The sequence below is a fragment of the Pararge aegeria genome, chromosome 16, assembly GCF_905163445.1.
Source record: "Pararge aegeria chromosome 16, ilParAegt1.1, whole genome shotgun sequence".
NCBI lineage: Eukaryota > Metazoa > Arthropoda > Insecta > Lepidoptera > Nymphalidae > Pararge > Pararge aegeria.
Window position 1 is genome coordinate 2527841 of NC_053195.1, and position 15627 is coordinate 2543467.

Below are 15627 nucleotides of genomic sequence, written 5' to 3' on the forward strand. Positions count from 1 at the left end.
AAACAATATTCAAAATATAAGTTAAACAAATTCCATAAAGAAAATCAAAACGTAAAGATTGGAAAGCAGCTGATCAATTTTATCACCTATTACAATAGTTTTTTCTGCTGCATGAAACGACCGCAAGTGATATTGATACAGTATTGATAACGCCGAAGCTCCGCGCCGCTAACGCTCTGTACAAGAAGCTTCTTAACTAATTTCATTTTTGTTTTATTTATTTTTTTTAACCAATGAATGGTAGACATTGGATTGATTAATTGAGTCTATTGGACGCCTAGAGTTATACGTTAAAATAATTATGTTATACCTTTCCGACAAAAGGCTGATTTGAGGAATTCTTGATAAATATATCCATTTCTAAGCCGCGGTCAAAAGGTGGATATTCGCCAGGCTTCTCCGACGCACTCACGCCAGGATCTGAAATGAACCATTCATTTTAAAGTCATAATTACAACTTATAATTATTGGAAGTTAGAAAAACTACTTCAAGTTTCAATTTTATCGCACTTGTTTTTTTTTATATTTAAAAGAAATAATTTAAATAAATAAATATACTACGACAATACGCACATCGCCATCTAGCCCCAAATGAAGCGTAGCTTGTGTTATGAGTACTAAGATGACTGATGAATATTTTATGAATAATAAAGTCAAAGTCAAAGTCAAAAATATCTTATAACATTTTCCAGTAGTGGGAATCAAACCCACGGCCTGTGACTCAGAAAGAAGGGTCGCTGCCCACTGCGCCCATCCTCCGTCAAAAAGAAAAAAACACTAAAAACATAAAAAGCAAAGGAATGATCGTTTACATTATAAAACACTTTAGAAAAAGTGGAGTGTAGGTAGGTCGTAGATAAAATATTTTAACAAATACATCGAACATACAATCACTTTACAAAAACCCATTTGAGGCTAATAATCTGAGGTTAGTCGTAAGGTCGGGTCTATAATGATCTTACTCGCGCAAATAATAATATTGATCTATTTTGTCAAAGGCCAAATGACTTTAAACGTTTTATTATTTCTGCTTTGTCAAGCAATTCGGACTGCACTTTTGGATTGTAATTTTTGGTTTTCTTTTGTTACTTTTAAGTTTTTCTTATTGTAATATTCCTTTTGTTTAACTTTTTGTGTTTTTACTATAGTTTGTAGTGTTAATATCGGTCATTTTGTAGTAAATGCTGTGCACACCTTTAAGTGTCTAGTCACACTGATTAGAAACAAAATATTTGTAATTTTCCTTTACTATGTATTGTGACCAAGCTGTTGGAGTACCTTTAATAAATAAATAAAATAAAATAAGGTTAACAATAATTCATTGTAACACGAAATATATCATACTACAATTGTTGGATCAAGGGTCGGATACAGAAGGCAGTAGTCCTTGAAACGGCGCGTATTGTGAGGAGGTTCCTCACTCTGGAGCCCTGACCGCCGGTTGCTTGGGCATTCAACAGCCCCGCAAGCGGAGGGTGGATGTTTTTTCAATAAATGATAGAATAAAGTTCATTGTAAAATCAACGTCTCCTGAAGATGCTAATCCTAATAAAACTCACCAATTAGTATAACATAATGCATTCCTTTATCGTGTAACTGCTCAACGAATTGCGGCAAGCCGGCGAATTTGTCGGTGTCATATGTGAAATCGTTGCCAGTGCTCATGTAGTCAAGGTCGTTCCATTGCACATCCTGTTACAATCAAAAATAATAATAAAAAAAAAACTGTAACATAAACACTGCAACTTCCTCTGCACGGCTTTTTAAAATTATATCCGCTGACAAGGGATATAATGAAAATGTCCAACTGCTGGAGTACGGGAACATGGAATAGGAGTAGTTAGCCCCCGTTTATTATTACACATGTATTATTTGGATGTTATTTCCACTTGTGCGCCAGTGCTCTGAGAGTTGATAAAGCTGTGGGAGGAGTTACATTTTTATCCTTTCCCCGGTGATATAATTGTCTCCTGCCAATGCTAGCCGTGCTGATGGTCTAAAACCCAAATAAATACTTAAGAATCGAATATTGCAGGAAACTTTAATCTTGCTAAGTTTTCCAGGATCAATTTCAATTTATTCAGCACAATACATAATAATTTATTTATAATACAATATTTAAAATAAAATTAATTATATAATGTAACGTGTCTAGACACTTTATTTAAATCCATACAAAATTATACAGATCATTTACACTAATAATAATGAGAATCTAGACATATGTCGAGCGTGTCATCGTCCTGGGGAGTCCCTCAGGCATATTGTTTCCGGGTGTTCTCATCTTCCTAACGGCGAATACTTGCACAGACATAATCAAGTAGCCAGGATAGTTTATCAACAACTTGCTCTTCGGTTTGGCTTTATCGATTTTGAGATGCCTAACTATAGGTACGACCCGGCGTCAGTTCTTGAAAATAGCAGTGCATTGCTCTACTGGGATCTAACGATTATCACTGACGGGTATATTACAGCTAATAGACCTTATATAGTGCTAGTCGATCGTTCAGTGCGCCGTGCAATAATTGTTGACATTACTATTCCACATGACGATAATCTGGTGAAAGCTGAAAAGGAAAAAGTATCTAAATACTTAGACCTTGCTCACGAGATTACCGCCATGTGGAATGTTGAGTCGACCGTTATTGTTCCGATCGTCGTTTCAGCCAATGGTCTTCTCGCGAAAAGCTTCGACCAACATCTTAAGAAGCTTTCGCTTGGTTGTTGGATCAAGAGTCGGATACAGAAGGCAGTAGTCCTAGAAACGGCGCGTATTGTGAGGAGGTTCCTCACCCTGGAGCCCTGACCGCCGGTTGCTTGGGCATTTAAAAGTTCCGCAAGCGGAGGTTTTTTATAAATTTTTAATAGTGTTTTATATTTCATTTTTAAGCATTGTTAAGAATTTAAAAATAAAATTAAAATGAAAAAATTAAAGAAATGAGAATCTATAAAATAATTATGATTAAGAAATAAATGTGTTATAATGTTGAATTGTTTTTTTTTGTATGGACCCCCTTCGGGTAAAAGCCTCCTCCAAGGCATTTTGAATACTTTTTACCGAAAAGTTTATTTACGTATTTGACCTAGTATTAGTTGGTATTATCTAGGCGTTATCGAGCGAGTAAATATATAATACCCCATTTTTTTAAGTGGAGCTGAAAAAACCAATTATGGAATTATTCTAAATGGACTTACAAGAGGTATTACTTCTCTGTTCTTCTCCATAACATCTCTGGTCACATTGAGGCTGCCGTAATTGAACCTACAAAACGAAATTTAAAATTCCTTTAATATTATTTCTTATTTTCTTTAATGCTGAAAGCCTAGTCGTTAGAACTTCTGACACCTCTTTGGGGTGACATAGTCGATACCGTTTTTATTTTTAAGAAAATTTAAATATCACACGATTTAACGGTGATGGAAAACATCGTGAGGAAACCAGCATGCCTTAACGTTCTCCATAACGTTTTCAAAGGTGTGTGAAGGCAACCAATGCGCACCTGGCCAGCGTGGTGGACTATGGCCCTAACCCTCCTGATTCTGAGAGGAGAGCCGTGCCCTCGCCGTCTACCACGCTGGCTAAATTCGGATTGGTAGATTTCACACGTTTTGCAGAACGTTTTGGCTAACTCTCAGACATGCAGGTCTCTTCACGATGTTTTTCAACACCGTTAAAGCTACGGCCTCTCTTTTGCGGGGTCCGAGTTTGATCCTCGGTACATATCTCTAGTTTTTCCGAGTTACTTATATGTGCGTTATAGAAAAAAATGGGTTCTATTTTTTAGTCTTCCGCTAACTTCAGGAAAGGAAAAAAAAGTTTATTTTCATTTTTTTTATAGCAATTATTGTCGGACCAAGCAGATGGTACACCTGATGGTAAGTGGAAAACCTATAAACATAGCAACACTTTACAGGGCATGCAAGGAGCACGGCCTGCAACGTACCACCCTCTGTCTATCAATTGAAGGCGTAGGTGTTAAGCCCCATGTGTGTGTAACTGCACCGGCAACCACGCCCTTCAACCGGAACACAGCATTGCAACAATGCTGCTTAGCGGCAGAAATAAGCATGGCGATAGTACTACCCCTGACGAACTCTGTCATAATAAGCTCTACTACTTTAAATGTTTCAATAATAATAATTAGATTTATTGCATAAATACACGTAGATAATCAGATGTTACATATTTAGCTTTTGTTGTTGAAACAGTGTATTACCATTAATTTGGTGTGCAACTTGCAATCATATTATATGAAAGAAAAACATTAAAAAAGAAATTACAACTACAATTTGAACGCAAAAATATATAAATTACTAGCTGTTGCCCGCGACTTCGTCTGCGTTTGATTTTGTTTTTAAAGTATTCAGTATCGCTAAGCCTTAAATGAGTATAGTAGTATATATATATATATATATATATATATATATATATATATATATAACATGTGACTGTCAATTAATTAAAGACAAATAATTTGCAATAAAATAAAATTGCGACTATAATTAAAGATCTAAGCTATCCTATCTCTTAAGTTGGACCAGACTGCTCACGGTGTGCCAATTTAATTTAAAATCGGTTAAGTAGTTTAGGAGTCCATCGCGGACAAACATCGGGACAGGAGATTTATATATATTAAGATAATATCGATAGTAAAATCATCTAATGATAATCATCTAATATAATTATAGTGAGCGTATAAGACTCACTTGCACAAATGGAAGCCGAGGGACCAATAGGGAGGCATGAACGGTCGACCAATCATCGCAGTGTATTGCGAGACCACGTCTTGGGAGGTTGGGCCGAGGAACACATAGAAGTCTAGCATACCGCCCAGTGCTCTGTAGGTTATTGCCGGAGTCGGTTGTAGTACTATGTCTGAAAATAATATTCAAGGTAATAAATTACTTACCAATAAGATTAGATTGAAAGCCTTTATTGCACATGCAGAAAAAAAACACAAATTAAACAAAACAACACACATTAAAAAAAAACAGAAATAATACTTCACAGGCTTTTGAGGTACATTATGTACTGTCTCTGAGACTTATGAAATCAAAAAACTAATAGCTTTTGAGTAAACCACTGCCATAGTTTTTAATGAAAGAAATCAGATACAGCCCTAACATAACATGCAAAATTAGAAAAATGTGATTCCTGTCACTTTATTATGTACGCGTGCGTAGCGTAGGTACTATGCGCATGTCGGTTTTGATCTCCAATTTTAACACACTTAAAATGTCTTGAATTCGTTTGTATGGAAAAATAAATATGATTCTTTTGATTTTATATATTTTCAGGGAGATTCCTTATGGAATACACTTATGCATCCTTCAATATTATTTCGAAATTCTGTTACATGTTGCATATGCGCAAAGCAACAAGGTTCCTTGGAAGCTTTTTGCGCCGCTTAAATCATACAAAAGATGGATTTTTTCCTATAGTTACTTGAATTACAATGCAGATGGTTCACCTGAGGGTAAGTGAAGAGCCAACACTTATAAAAAGATGCAACACTTCGAAGGGCATCCAAAAGCACGTCCTACAAAGTACCGCCGATTAGCATATAGCGATTTGAGTATTAAAAAACACTCAAATCGCTATATGTAGGCCTATAATATTTGAAGATATGCCTCGATTTTTCCATGATACCTCTAATAGATCTGCACCAAATTAAAATGGGACCACCTCTGAGATATGACATACAAAACAAAAAAGAATCATCAAAATTGGAGTATAATTGGTGTAGTAACCACATTAAAAAACATATATAAAAATCCTCATTTTTAGGTCGGTTAAAAGTTCACTACTAATAACGACATTTGCAAGGTGCTGTCAGTTAAAGTGAGACAAAACACTGAATTCCGACGTCATGCCACGTTTAGCATAATAGCAATAATACTCACCCATCGCGTTGGTGTTAAGAAGCAGAACGCCGTGGCTGCGACCGCTGGTTTCCAGCGCCAAGTAGAACGGCTGCGAGCCGTATAGGTTTACCTTCAAATGTAAACAGTCGTGTCATATTAAAGACGTGCCGCTAAGCGATCTAGCGTTCCGTTAAGGTGTTGCGTAGAAAGCGATAAGGGCATGGGTTTCATAACTCTATCTCAGACTGCATCATCACAGGTGAGATTGCAGTCTAGGGCCAACTTCTATTGGCATAAAAAGGAAATTTCACAAGTAGAATACAATAAGCTGTGGACGTCGCCGATATACAGCGTGTAAATGAAAAACGAAGTAATACTTCACAGGCAGGCAAAATGCTAATAGTTTTTATTGAAAGAAACCAGTTACAGTCCTAACATCACATGCAAAAGTAAAATTATTTGGTACGCGTCGCGTAGACTAGGCACTGTGCACGTATCGGTATTTTATCGTCAATAGGGTTGTCATAAGTACACACAGAATTTTTTAAATTAGTTTGTACGTAAAAATAAATATGTCTGTTTTGATTTCATATCTTTACAGGGTGACTCCTTATGAAATATAATTATGCACCCTTCAACAGTATTTCGTAATTTCGTTACACGTTGTATTAATTAGCTCTGGTGGGAGGTTTCGACCCTGGCTAGTTACCCTACCGACAAAGACGTGTCGCAAAGCGATTACAAAGGCTTACAGCTACAAAATATAGTCCTGCTCCAAAAACTTGTTATTATAAATAGTTTTTATCTGCGCCTAGCGGTCCCTCGCGACTTCGTCCGCGTATAAGTCCACCTTAAGAGATAGTCATATGCTGTCCCGGTTTCCTCAGAACTTTTAAAGGGGAACAACTTGATCATACATGATTTTATCGAAACTTTAACCATTTACGTAGCGCACACAGCGGAAGCTCTCAAAAGGAAAAAAAACCCTGATTTTGCAACATTCTTCATTGGTGCTGTGCTCCTATTGGTCTTAGCGTAATTAAATATCTTCAGCCTTATACAATATGTAACCTTATTGCGAAATAATGTTGAAGGATGCATACGTATATTTCATAAGGAATCACCCTGTAAAAACCTTAAATCAAAAGAAGAATATTTATTTTTCCATACAAACAAATTTAAAATATTAGTAATGTTTACTTATGAAAACCCTGTTTAAGATAAAAGGCCGACACATGCAAAGTACCTACTACGTAGTAAGTAATAAAGCGATAGGAATAAAGGTTAAAAACTATGGAATATATGTGGCATACTCAAAAACTAGGTAGGTTTCCGGTTACACAAATAAGTTTCAGAGACAGTACATAATGTTCGTCTAAATCCTGTGAAGTATTATTTCGGTTTTCATTTACACGTTGTATATTAGTTTAAGATATGTACCTAGCAATAAATAAATAAAAGGAGGTAATTAAACTCCTATTAATATAGACACTCACGTTTTCAGTTGGAGCTATATCCCTGTTGAATAATGTAAACGTCTTCCAATTCAAGTCATTCAAGAACGCGGCTTGCTTCTCCCCCAAACCGTACAAATGTTCCGACGGTAGTAAAGAAGACATCTGCAAGAACTTATCTGATAGAATAAGCCCTCCCACATTTTGAGTGTCCATTCTGGAATTAAAGAAACATGATTGATTTAATTTATCGTGATTGAGCAAGCTCAGTAACTGAAAGATCTGTACGTATACTCATAATCTAAATATATAAAAGACACTGACTCACTAACTAATCACGAAATCTCAGGAATTAAAAGTGTTTAGTTTTTATGTGTTTGGATTTGGACATTCCTTTTGCATTCGATAGCCCAATTCTTGAGGAATTTTGGCCACCATTTAAAGCTAAAATTGTGGCTTGACTATGATAGTTAAAAATATATAATTCCTTGCGGATTCTTTGTAGGTTTTCTCAGCGCAAGTCAAATAATGCATATTGCCACTTTCGGTTACATTATTACTATTTTATTCTATCTTTTTTTGAAAAGAATTGTAGCCTGAAATATTCCTTATTATTCTATTTTGTATTGGTTATAAAAATAATGGTTAGAATCGGTCCAGTAGTTTCAGTGCCTATTCGGAAAATATATATTATAAATACGAACGTGTTTATTTGTTCCCTGAATAATCAACTAATCGAATTGATTTTTAGCATAGAGTTAGTTTGAATGGATACAGAGTAACATTGGCTACTTTTTATCCCAGGAAACAAACGGTTCCTACGGGATTTGTAAAAAAAACCGTAATAAACGCTAGTGACTGACGCGGGCAATAGCTAGTATAGATTTATATGATACTTTATTATAGGAAAACCGGAATCCCGAAAGGCATTCCAAATCTTCACTATGCGCATTAGATTCTAGCCTTAAAGAACATGCATGTGCTTTTATAACATTATACCGAAAGTAATATTAGATCTACCCTTACCGAAGTTAAGAAATCAGATTTCCTTAACCACAAGGCTGCTTGGAAGCAGGCCACTCCGCTCTCATCTCTCACAAGATAGAAAATTTCTTAAGATTGTCAAACTATGAAATGATGTTGGAAAAGAGCAATCTGCTGAGTTTCTTGCCGGCTCTTCTCGGTAGAATTTGCCTTCCGAAATGGTGGTAGAGACACTGCAAACAGACTGACTTGACGTTTCAAAAGTGCTTATATTCTAGGTCTGAATGGACGAACGGAATTTTGAATTTAAAATTTTAAAAGTTAGAAAATAGTCATCATATTAACTTACAGTGTAACGTTGTCCGAATTCCGTATGACCTTGAACCCCACGGCCGAGCTGTCGACCTGCACGCGGTACTTCAGCTGCGATATGGGGCTGGACACCATTGGCACTTCGGGGTATGGGGATTCGAATCTCTTGTTATCCGCGTCGAAAATCTGTTGGAGAAAATGATGAAACGTGCAGAATAAGGACGAGACTGCAAAAAGGCCAAATATTTAATTAGAAGCAAAACATCTGTACATATAACTTCTTTGTGTCTCAACCAATACATCTTGGAAAGGGTCCAACGATACAGATACTTGGGTACAATGATTGACGAATTCGGGGACAAACGGTGCCGAATTGCACAGGAATGCCTTTTAAAAATTAAAGAGTTCTCTGTGGTCGTAATTTTTTTTTTCTCACTTAAGCAATGAGCAATAAGCTGGATATAAAAAATAAGGCTGGAATGAGGAATATGGAATAATGGAAGCTTTCGAGATGTGGGTGTACAAGCGGATGCTCCGAATATCCTGGAACAATGTCTTTTAAAAAGAACTCTTGGTTTCGTTTTATAAACTCTCAGTTAATTATAAAAAGTTATTTGCAACACTATATCGAAAATAGAAGAATAGTCTGACAGTGATCACACACCTTAATCTCCAGTACATCATCAGAAACGTAGTAGAAGTCCAGTTTGATAGTGTTGAACTGGCCCGGGTAGCCGGCGTCGCGCGCCCGACCGTAGTACACGCCCATGCCGTGCTTGGTCTCCGTGCTGTTGACGAAGTGGTACGTGTCGTACTGCGGCGGGTAGAAGCAGTACGGCGCGCCCGCTACAGCAGTGGACTTCCAGCAACAGCCTAAAAACGTTACTCATCTTATACACAACGTGTAAACGAAAACCTGTAAGGCGAAGGTATTATTTTGTGCGTGCGGTCGGCGGTGACCTTTAATATTCTTACAGGTGATTCCTTAGGAAATGTACTTATGAACCCTCAAACATTATTTCGTAATTCCGCTACACGTTGTATATTTACTAGCTATCGCGAGTTTGTGTGCTAACAAGTACGGTATTCTACCAGTATTTCGCGGGGTTTTACTGGGTAATAATAACCTTAATCATGTAGTACATAACTATCATCAATAATTTTCTCAGCGCCCGCCAAATAATGAATTAAAGCCAAGAAATGAATTTTAAAATAGAGAAGACTAATTATTATTTTCCTAAAAAAATAACAGATTGTGCAATTTAGAATGCCTTTTTTTAATAAAATCCTTAATCAGGGCCCTCCCTTGCCTTACTTAGACTAATAACTATAACTATAGTTTGCCATAGCAAACATTTTTAAAATTTAAATTATATTAGCTGCGCCCCGCTATGTGTACAGTGCAATCCTCGATGAATATGACAAGACGTAATACGGTATTTGACTGAATTAAAAATATCACATCTTCTTGTGCAATCCTTAAATATTTTCCAACATTAACTCACTCCGCAAAACTATGAACAAAATAAGAGAGAAGAAGAGAAGATCTATAAATCATAACCTAAAATTATATTTTTCTGAGCCAAGTTCACGTGATCACAAACGCCTTTTGATTGGTCGACTCTCTGCTTACTGTCTTGTGACGTAACATCACTGCATACAATGTGGTACTATTGTTAGAAAGACCTTTATCACTAGAGACTTAAAGATCATAATCGTGCACGACAGCGTAGAGTGGGGCTATAAAAAACGTATTCTCGGAACCAAGCAAACCTCTTTGAGTGCACCCCTCCTCACTAGCGCCGTCCTGCGGATGGCAGTCAAAGCGCATATTGTCCGTGACTTGCGCGCACATTTCCCGCAACACTTCTATCGGCCGCTCGGTGTACGCGCTCTTCTTATTATAATCCTTCCTTTTGCTGTCTTCGGACATGTTGATCTTGTTCTTCGTAGACAAGTTGTTGTGGTCGTGGTATCGATTTTCGGTTGGTATTACCTGTACAACAAAAAGTGTTGTTATACATTCAAAAAAATTTGTGATTTTTTTATTATTTTTTGATTTTTAATTAGCTAGTGCACTAATTAAAAATATCATGATCTACAAAATGTCAAAAAAAAAGGAAGGGGTTTTTTGTACTCTAGTGACGTAAAAAAAAGAAGACTTAAAATAATACAAAAAAGAATAAGAAATAAATTAACAATGTAGGCATGCAAAGGCAGCCTTATCATTATATAAGACATTTCACTTTGCATCCGTCGATTTAGAATTATGAATAATGAAAAACATAATTTACCTTTTCAATGATTGGTGATAATGGTATTTTCACATCTTCCGGGTGAGCACGCTCCCACAGTTTTCTATAAATGACAATTTTTTTTCAATAAATCTATTAATTTGATATAATGTTATGCCTGTCTAATTGAACATGCCAGAACTTACATTTAAAAAATAGACATAGTTGGTGGCCACCCATTCTATTGAACTATCTCAATCTTTGAGTTTCTATTCTTTCTTAATTTGGTGCATTATTGGAAAGCTATAATAAATTTAACACAAATGTTATGCATGACTAGTTGTGCAATGAATCCAATGAAATCCTTTTACTGTTAATAGTACCCACCCAAGTCCACAACCCATCAATCTTACCTGTAATGATCATCGCCCCAGCTCCCGCCCAAAACGCCGCCCACCGCCCACCATGCTGCAACACCCAAGGCGATGAGTAAAGCGGTCGCAACCATACCGGGGAACAGGTTCGTCGCCGTTTCCCAACAACAAACAAGCCAACTGCGCCTGGGCGAAAATCTTTCGTATCTGAAACGTTAAAAGATAATTAATGATTTATGTATTTTTTATAGTATTAAATAATATTTATCTATCTATTTATATAAATAGATAAAATAGATAAATATACTACAACAATACACACATAACTATCTAGCCCAAAGTAAGTTCAGCTTGTTTTATGCTACTAAGATAACTGTTGAACATTTTTATGAATAATATACATAAATACTCATAAAATACAGACAAACACCCAGACACTGAAAAACATCACAGAATAGTTTTCAGCTGAACATGAATGTTTAGCATCTGGGTGTTTATATGTATATTATAAGTATTTTTGTATATTATTTATAAAAATATTCATCAGTCATCTAAGCACCCATAACACTAGCTACGCTTACTTTGGGACTAGATGCGTGAATTGTTGTTGTATATTTATTTCTTTATGTATATGTAGTTTGCATCCTGGCAGGTACTATTTATCACAGTCAATAACAACTCCATTACTTTAGAAAAAAACAAATAAAACACAGACATGGCTGTGGTCAACAGTGAGTATAAGGTGATGATGATGAGCTTTCAGTATTTTAGCATGCAGTTGTTTTCTTTCTTTTATCAAAAGACAAGCGAAAACTATCCATCAATACTAATGCTTATAACTAAAACTTTGAAGGTTTAAAACGCACCCTTGCTTGGCGGCCGCTTGGCGTAGTGGCCAGCGACCCTGCTTTCTGAGTTCAAGGCAGTGGGTTCGATTCCCACAACTGGATCCAGTTACAACTGGAGCCTATGTTTGTCTGTTGTCTGATGAACATGAATATTTTTCAGCTTGACTAAGGGTGCGTTTTCAGCATGCACCCGAAAACCACTAATGAGCACAGACAAATCACAATTGATCACTAGTTAATAAAAAAAAACTTACATACAAGAGTTTGTGTTGACTATAAAGCAGTCTAGATATGAATAAACCGAACCGAAAACTAAGAAGTACTTAGGTATCTATGGTTCATATGCATAATAATAAAAGATTATCAAGGGTCATTCATATTATCTATATTTATGTAGAATTATTATAGTAACTTTAACACATAGGCATTCTTTGCTTGATTACAGAATCTTGAGGATAAACTGATTTATTTTTATACTTTGGAGCTGCACTACAATGAAAAATAAATAAATTGAGGAAATGTTTTTGTAATCAAAATACCCAACATTATTAATGTCTCACTAACAACACACATGACTTCATTTTTATGGATGGTTTTTGAACATGGATCCACCATGCTGCAAATGTGGTTTGGTGGGCTTTAATGACCATTGTAACAAGTGAATGCTCTCTCCAAAGCAGGGTGGACACAATCAATATTTAAATAAAGCGCTGATATCACAAAATTCTTCAACAACATGATTCTTAGTACAATCTAAGAATTAAGCCCAGGACTTTGATAGAGTATAATTGAAATTGCCAACCACTAGACTAATGAGGCAGCTTGCTAATGAGGCAATGAGTAACATTATAGGTAACATAATTTGTACAATAAAAATAACAATTCTTTGTTTGCAATTTGAATATTGTCATTTACACTTATCAACCCTATCTTGTAAGTATATTGATTTGTGAATGACTCATGGCTTTTAATTATAATACCAATGTAAGCAATAGTAATAAAAAAAACAAACCCTTTCATACTTTAATATTCTCACACTTAAACAAAAACACAACAAAATTAATAGCAAGGTTCTTTTGATATTTAAATCTGAATTATAATAAACTCCCTACACAATATTTTACCCTCAATCATTTACAGCAACTAAATGCGTAATCTAATGTTGTACCTCTGTTGTACAACAAAGAATCATTATTTATATCAAAGTTCAATGTACTGAAAGTTAATATTAGTGTACTAAGTACTCATTATTGACCTTTAAAGTGCATCAAATAATTAATCATCATATTTAGACTGATTGTTGATGAATCATTCTTTTAATATTATAGTTTGATATTGTTTTGTTTTTATTTACTTCTTTTACAGATGTATCTGACATCTATAAAAATCACTTGCAGTGGATAGGAAACATAAAAATTTGGATTTTTTTAGGGGAATTATATAAAAAAAAAGTTGGTCACCTGTGATCCCTTGAAGTCTCCTCATCATTCCGAGGCCTTGGTACGACTCCACCAAAAAGGGGTCCACGATTTGTCTTGTCAGATTTTCCAAATGGAGCAAAAGACAATTTTCTCTTATAAGATGCATTCTTTGGGCCACTGAGCGAAGTCTCTGTATGCATACCAACATTGCGAGTCGAGGGCTCACCAGTTTCAGCGCTATTAGAGTTTTTATCGCTCTCATAATGAAGTCTGTAATTAATGTTGTCATTGAGGGTTAATAAATCCGTTTTAGAGCCTGGCGACTTATCACAGAAGTCTTCAAAGGAGACAATTTCATAGTCTTCATCATCTTGGCATTTTTCAGCTTTATACGGTATCTTCGGCATATTTTTGTCAACTGCGACGCGCAGTCGAAGCTATATTTAGGAAAATGTTTCGAATCTAGATTCCCTTTGCGGTTCTTTGAAACATTTATGGAAATAACATAGTCTTTGCTTTTATAATTGAAGCATACAGTTAAAAATCACAAACATTTTAAATCCATTGTCATTCTCAGATTTTCACCCAAAGTTTAGAGTTTTCGTCAATAAAATCACTCTTCAAATTAGGTACAAAAACAAATGTCAATTGTCATTTGTCAATAATATTGTCAATTTTATTTTTGATGTTGAATGAATGAGAGTGAAACGGAAATTTTACGTTCTCTAACACAGACAAAGATATGCCTTTGTAGCTTTACATCAATCATAAAGAGAAATTATACCACTAGATTATAACCAAAGTTGATATCAACTTTTGTATCCTCTTACAATTATCATCCGAACTATTTAACAATTTATTAAAACGATATTGAAAATAAATTTTATTTAATTGAAATTAATTGAACCGTCAAAAAATGTAAAGCTTATCGCTTTATTAATTATGAACCTGAAAACAGATAAGACTACAGTCTTAATCAACATTTTGTGGGTAGTTTAAAAAAAATACTTATCAATTATTGCGTGAATATCATGGTGGAACATTAGCAGTGAAAGTATTTATAAGAAAGTCTGTATAAAAAGTTAAAATGGACTGGAAAAGTGCAAAATTTCTTTTAGCGTCCACAGCTACGGTTGTTATTGCTTCGCAAGTGGCAAAAAAGTTGTGTAAATACTTATTTAATTTTAAAAAAAGTTCACAACCAGAGGTTGCTAGCGACGAAGCATGTAGTGATATGGTGAACATAAGAAATCGTGAAATAAATGACGTGATATTATTTTCGGACGATGTAATTCGTCACACTATAAAAGTCCAGCCTAATAAAGACGTTACTATATGTGAAAGTAGAGAGTTAAATTGCTTCAAATTAATAAAGTACATCAAATCAGCGCGTGAAACATTGGATGTGTGTATGTATCTGATAACCAGTTCTGAAATTGCTGAACAATTGATAAGGTTGGGACAAAGACAAGTTTTGATACGAATTGTTGTTGATAGTGATATGGCTTTCACTGCACCATCTCAAATTAAGAAGCTAAAGGAATACAGTAAGTTTTTTAATAATATAAATGTATAATATAGAGAAAATATAGAATTTATAAAACAAACGTTTACTTTTACAGGTTTTATTCAGGTGCAGACCAATAAAAAATCAATCCTGATGCATCATAAATTCTGTATAGTAGATGGTCCGAAAGCTGTCAAGCGGAAAAACATACTAAAAGCTTACGCGGAAAAATTGAATATTCATGCACAGTTTACAAAGCATATTGCACAGCAAACGAAAATAAGACCATATAAAGGTTTTGTTATGTCTGGATCATTAAACTGGTCTACCCAAGCAATGGTTTCGAACCACGAGAGCGTTATTGTAACTTCACATCCCAACATCGTTAACAAATTTGAAAAAGAGTTCGAAAGCTTATGGGTGGAGGACGAACCAGTAAGTAACCAGAACGTATTATGGAACTATGAACTCTAAAGTTCCACCTATGGGCCTTTGAATAAAGATTTTTTTTAATTTTTAAACCTAACCTACTTATGTGAATTACTTTGTATTTCTGTACTAGTTATTTCCATCAAGATCGATGCAGCATTTATACCGTGAAATAGTAGAAAACTATTACTTTAAACTA

At 35.2% G+C, this 15627-nt stretch overlaps 2 protein-coding genes across 3 annotated transcripts in view; one reads left to right on the plus strand and one right to left on the minus strand.

Moving 5' to 3' along the window:
- LOC120630389 overlaps positions 1-14121 on the minus strand; it is a 65234-nt gene extending 51113 nt beyond the window's left edge. The window contains 12 exon segments of the mRNA XM_039899611.1: positions 311-420; positions 1560-1692; positions 3196-3262; positions 4708-4876; positions 5905-5995; positions 7362-7536; positions 8653-8801; positions 9280-9488; positions 10389-10611; positions 10910-10973; positions 11263-11430; positions 13532-14121. Coding sequence (XP_039755545.1) covers positions 311-420; positions 1560-1692; positions 3196-3262; positions 4708-4876; positions 5905-5995; positions 7362-7536; positions 8653-8801; positions 9280-9488; positions 10389-10611; positions 10910-10973; positions 11263-11430; positions 13532-13899 — 1926 coding nt within the window. The 5' untranslated portion in view covers positions 13900-14121.
- Positions 14122-14433: 312 nt separating this feature from the next.
- The window catches only part of LOC120630279, a 222139-nt gene continuing 220945 nt past the window's right edge, over positions 14434-15627 (plus strand). For both annotated transcript variants that reach the window (XR_005659018.1, XR_005659019.1), the window contains exons 1-2: positions 14434-15039; positions 15115-15434. The gene's annotated coding sequence lies outside the window, so the exon portion shown is untranslated. The remainder of the gene's footprint in view (positions 15040-15114; positions 15435-15627) is intronic.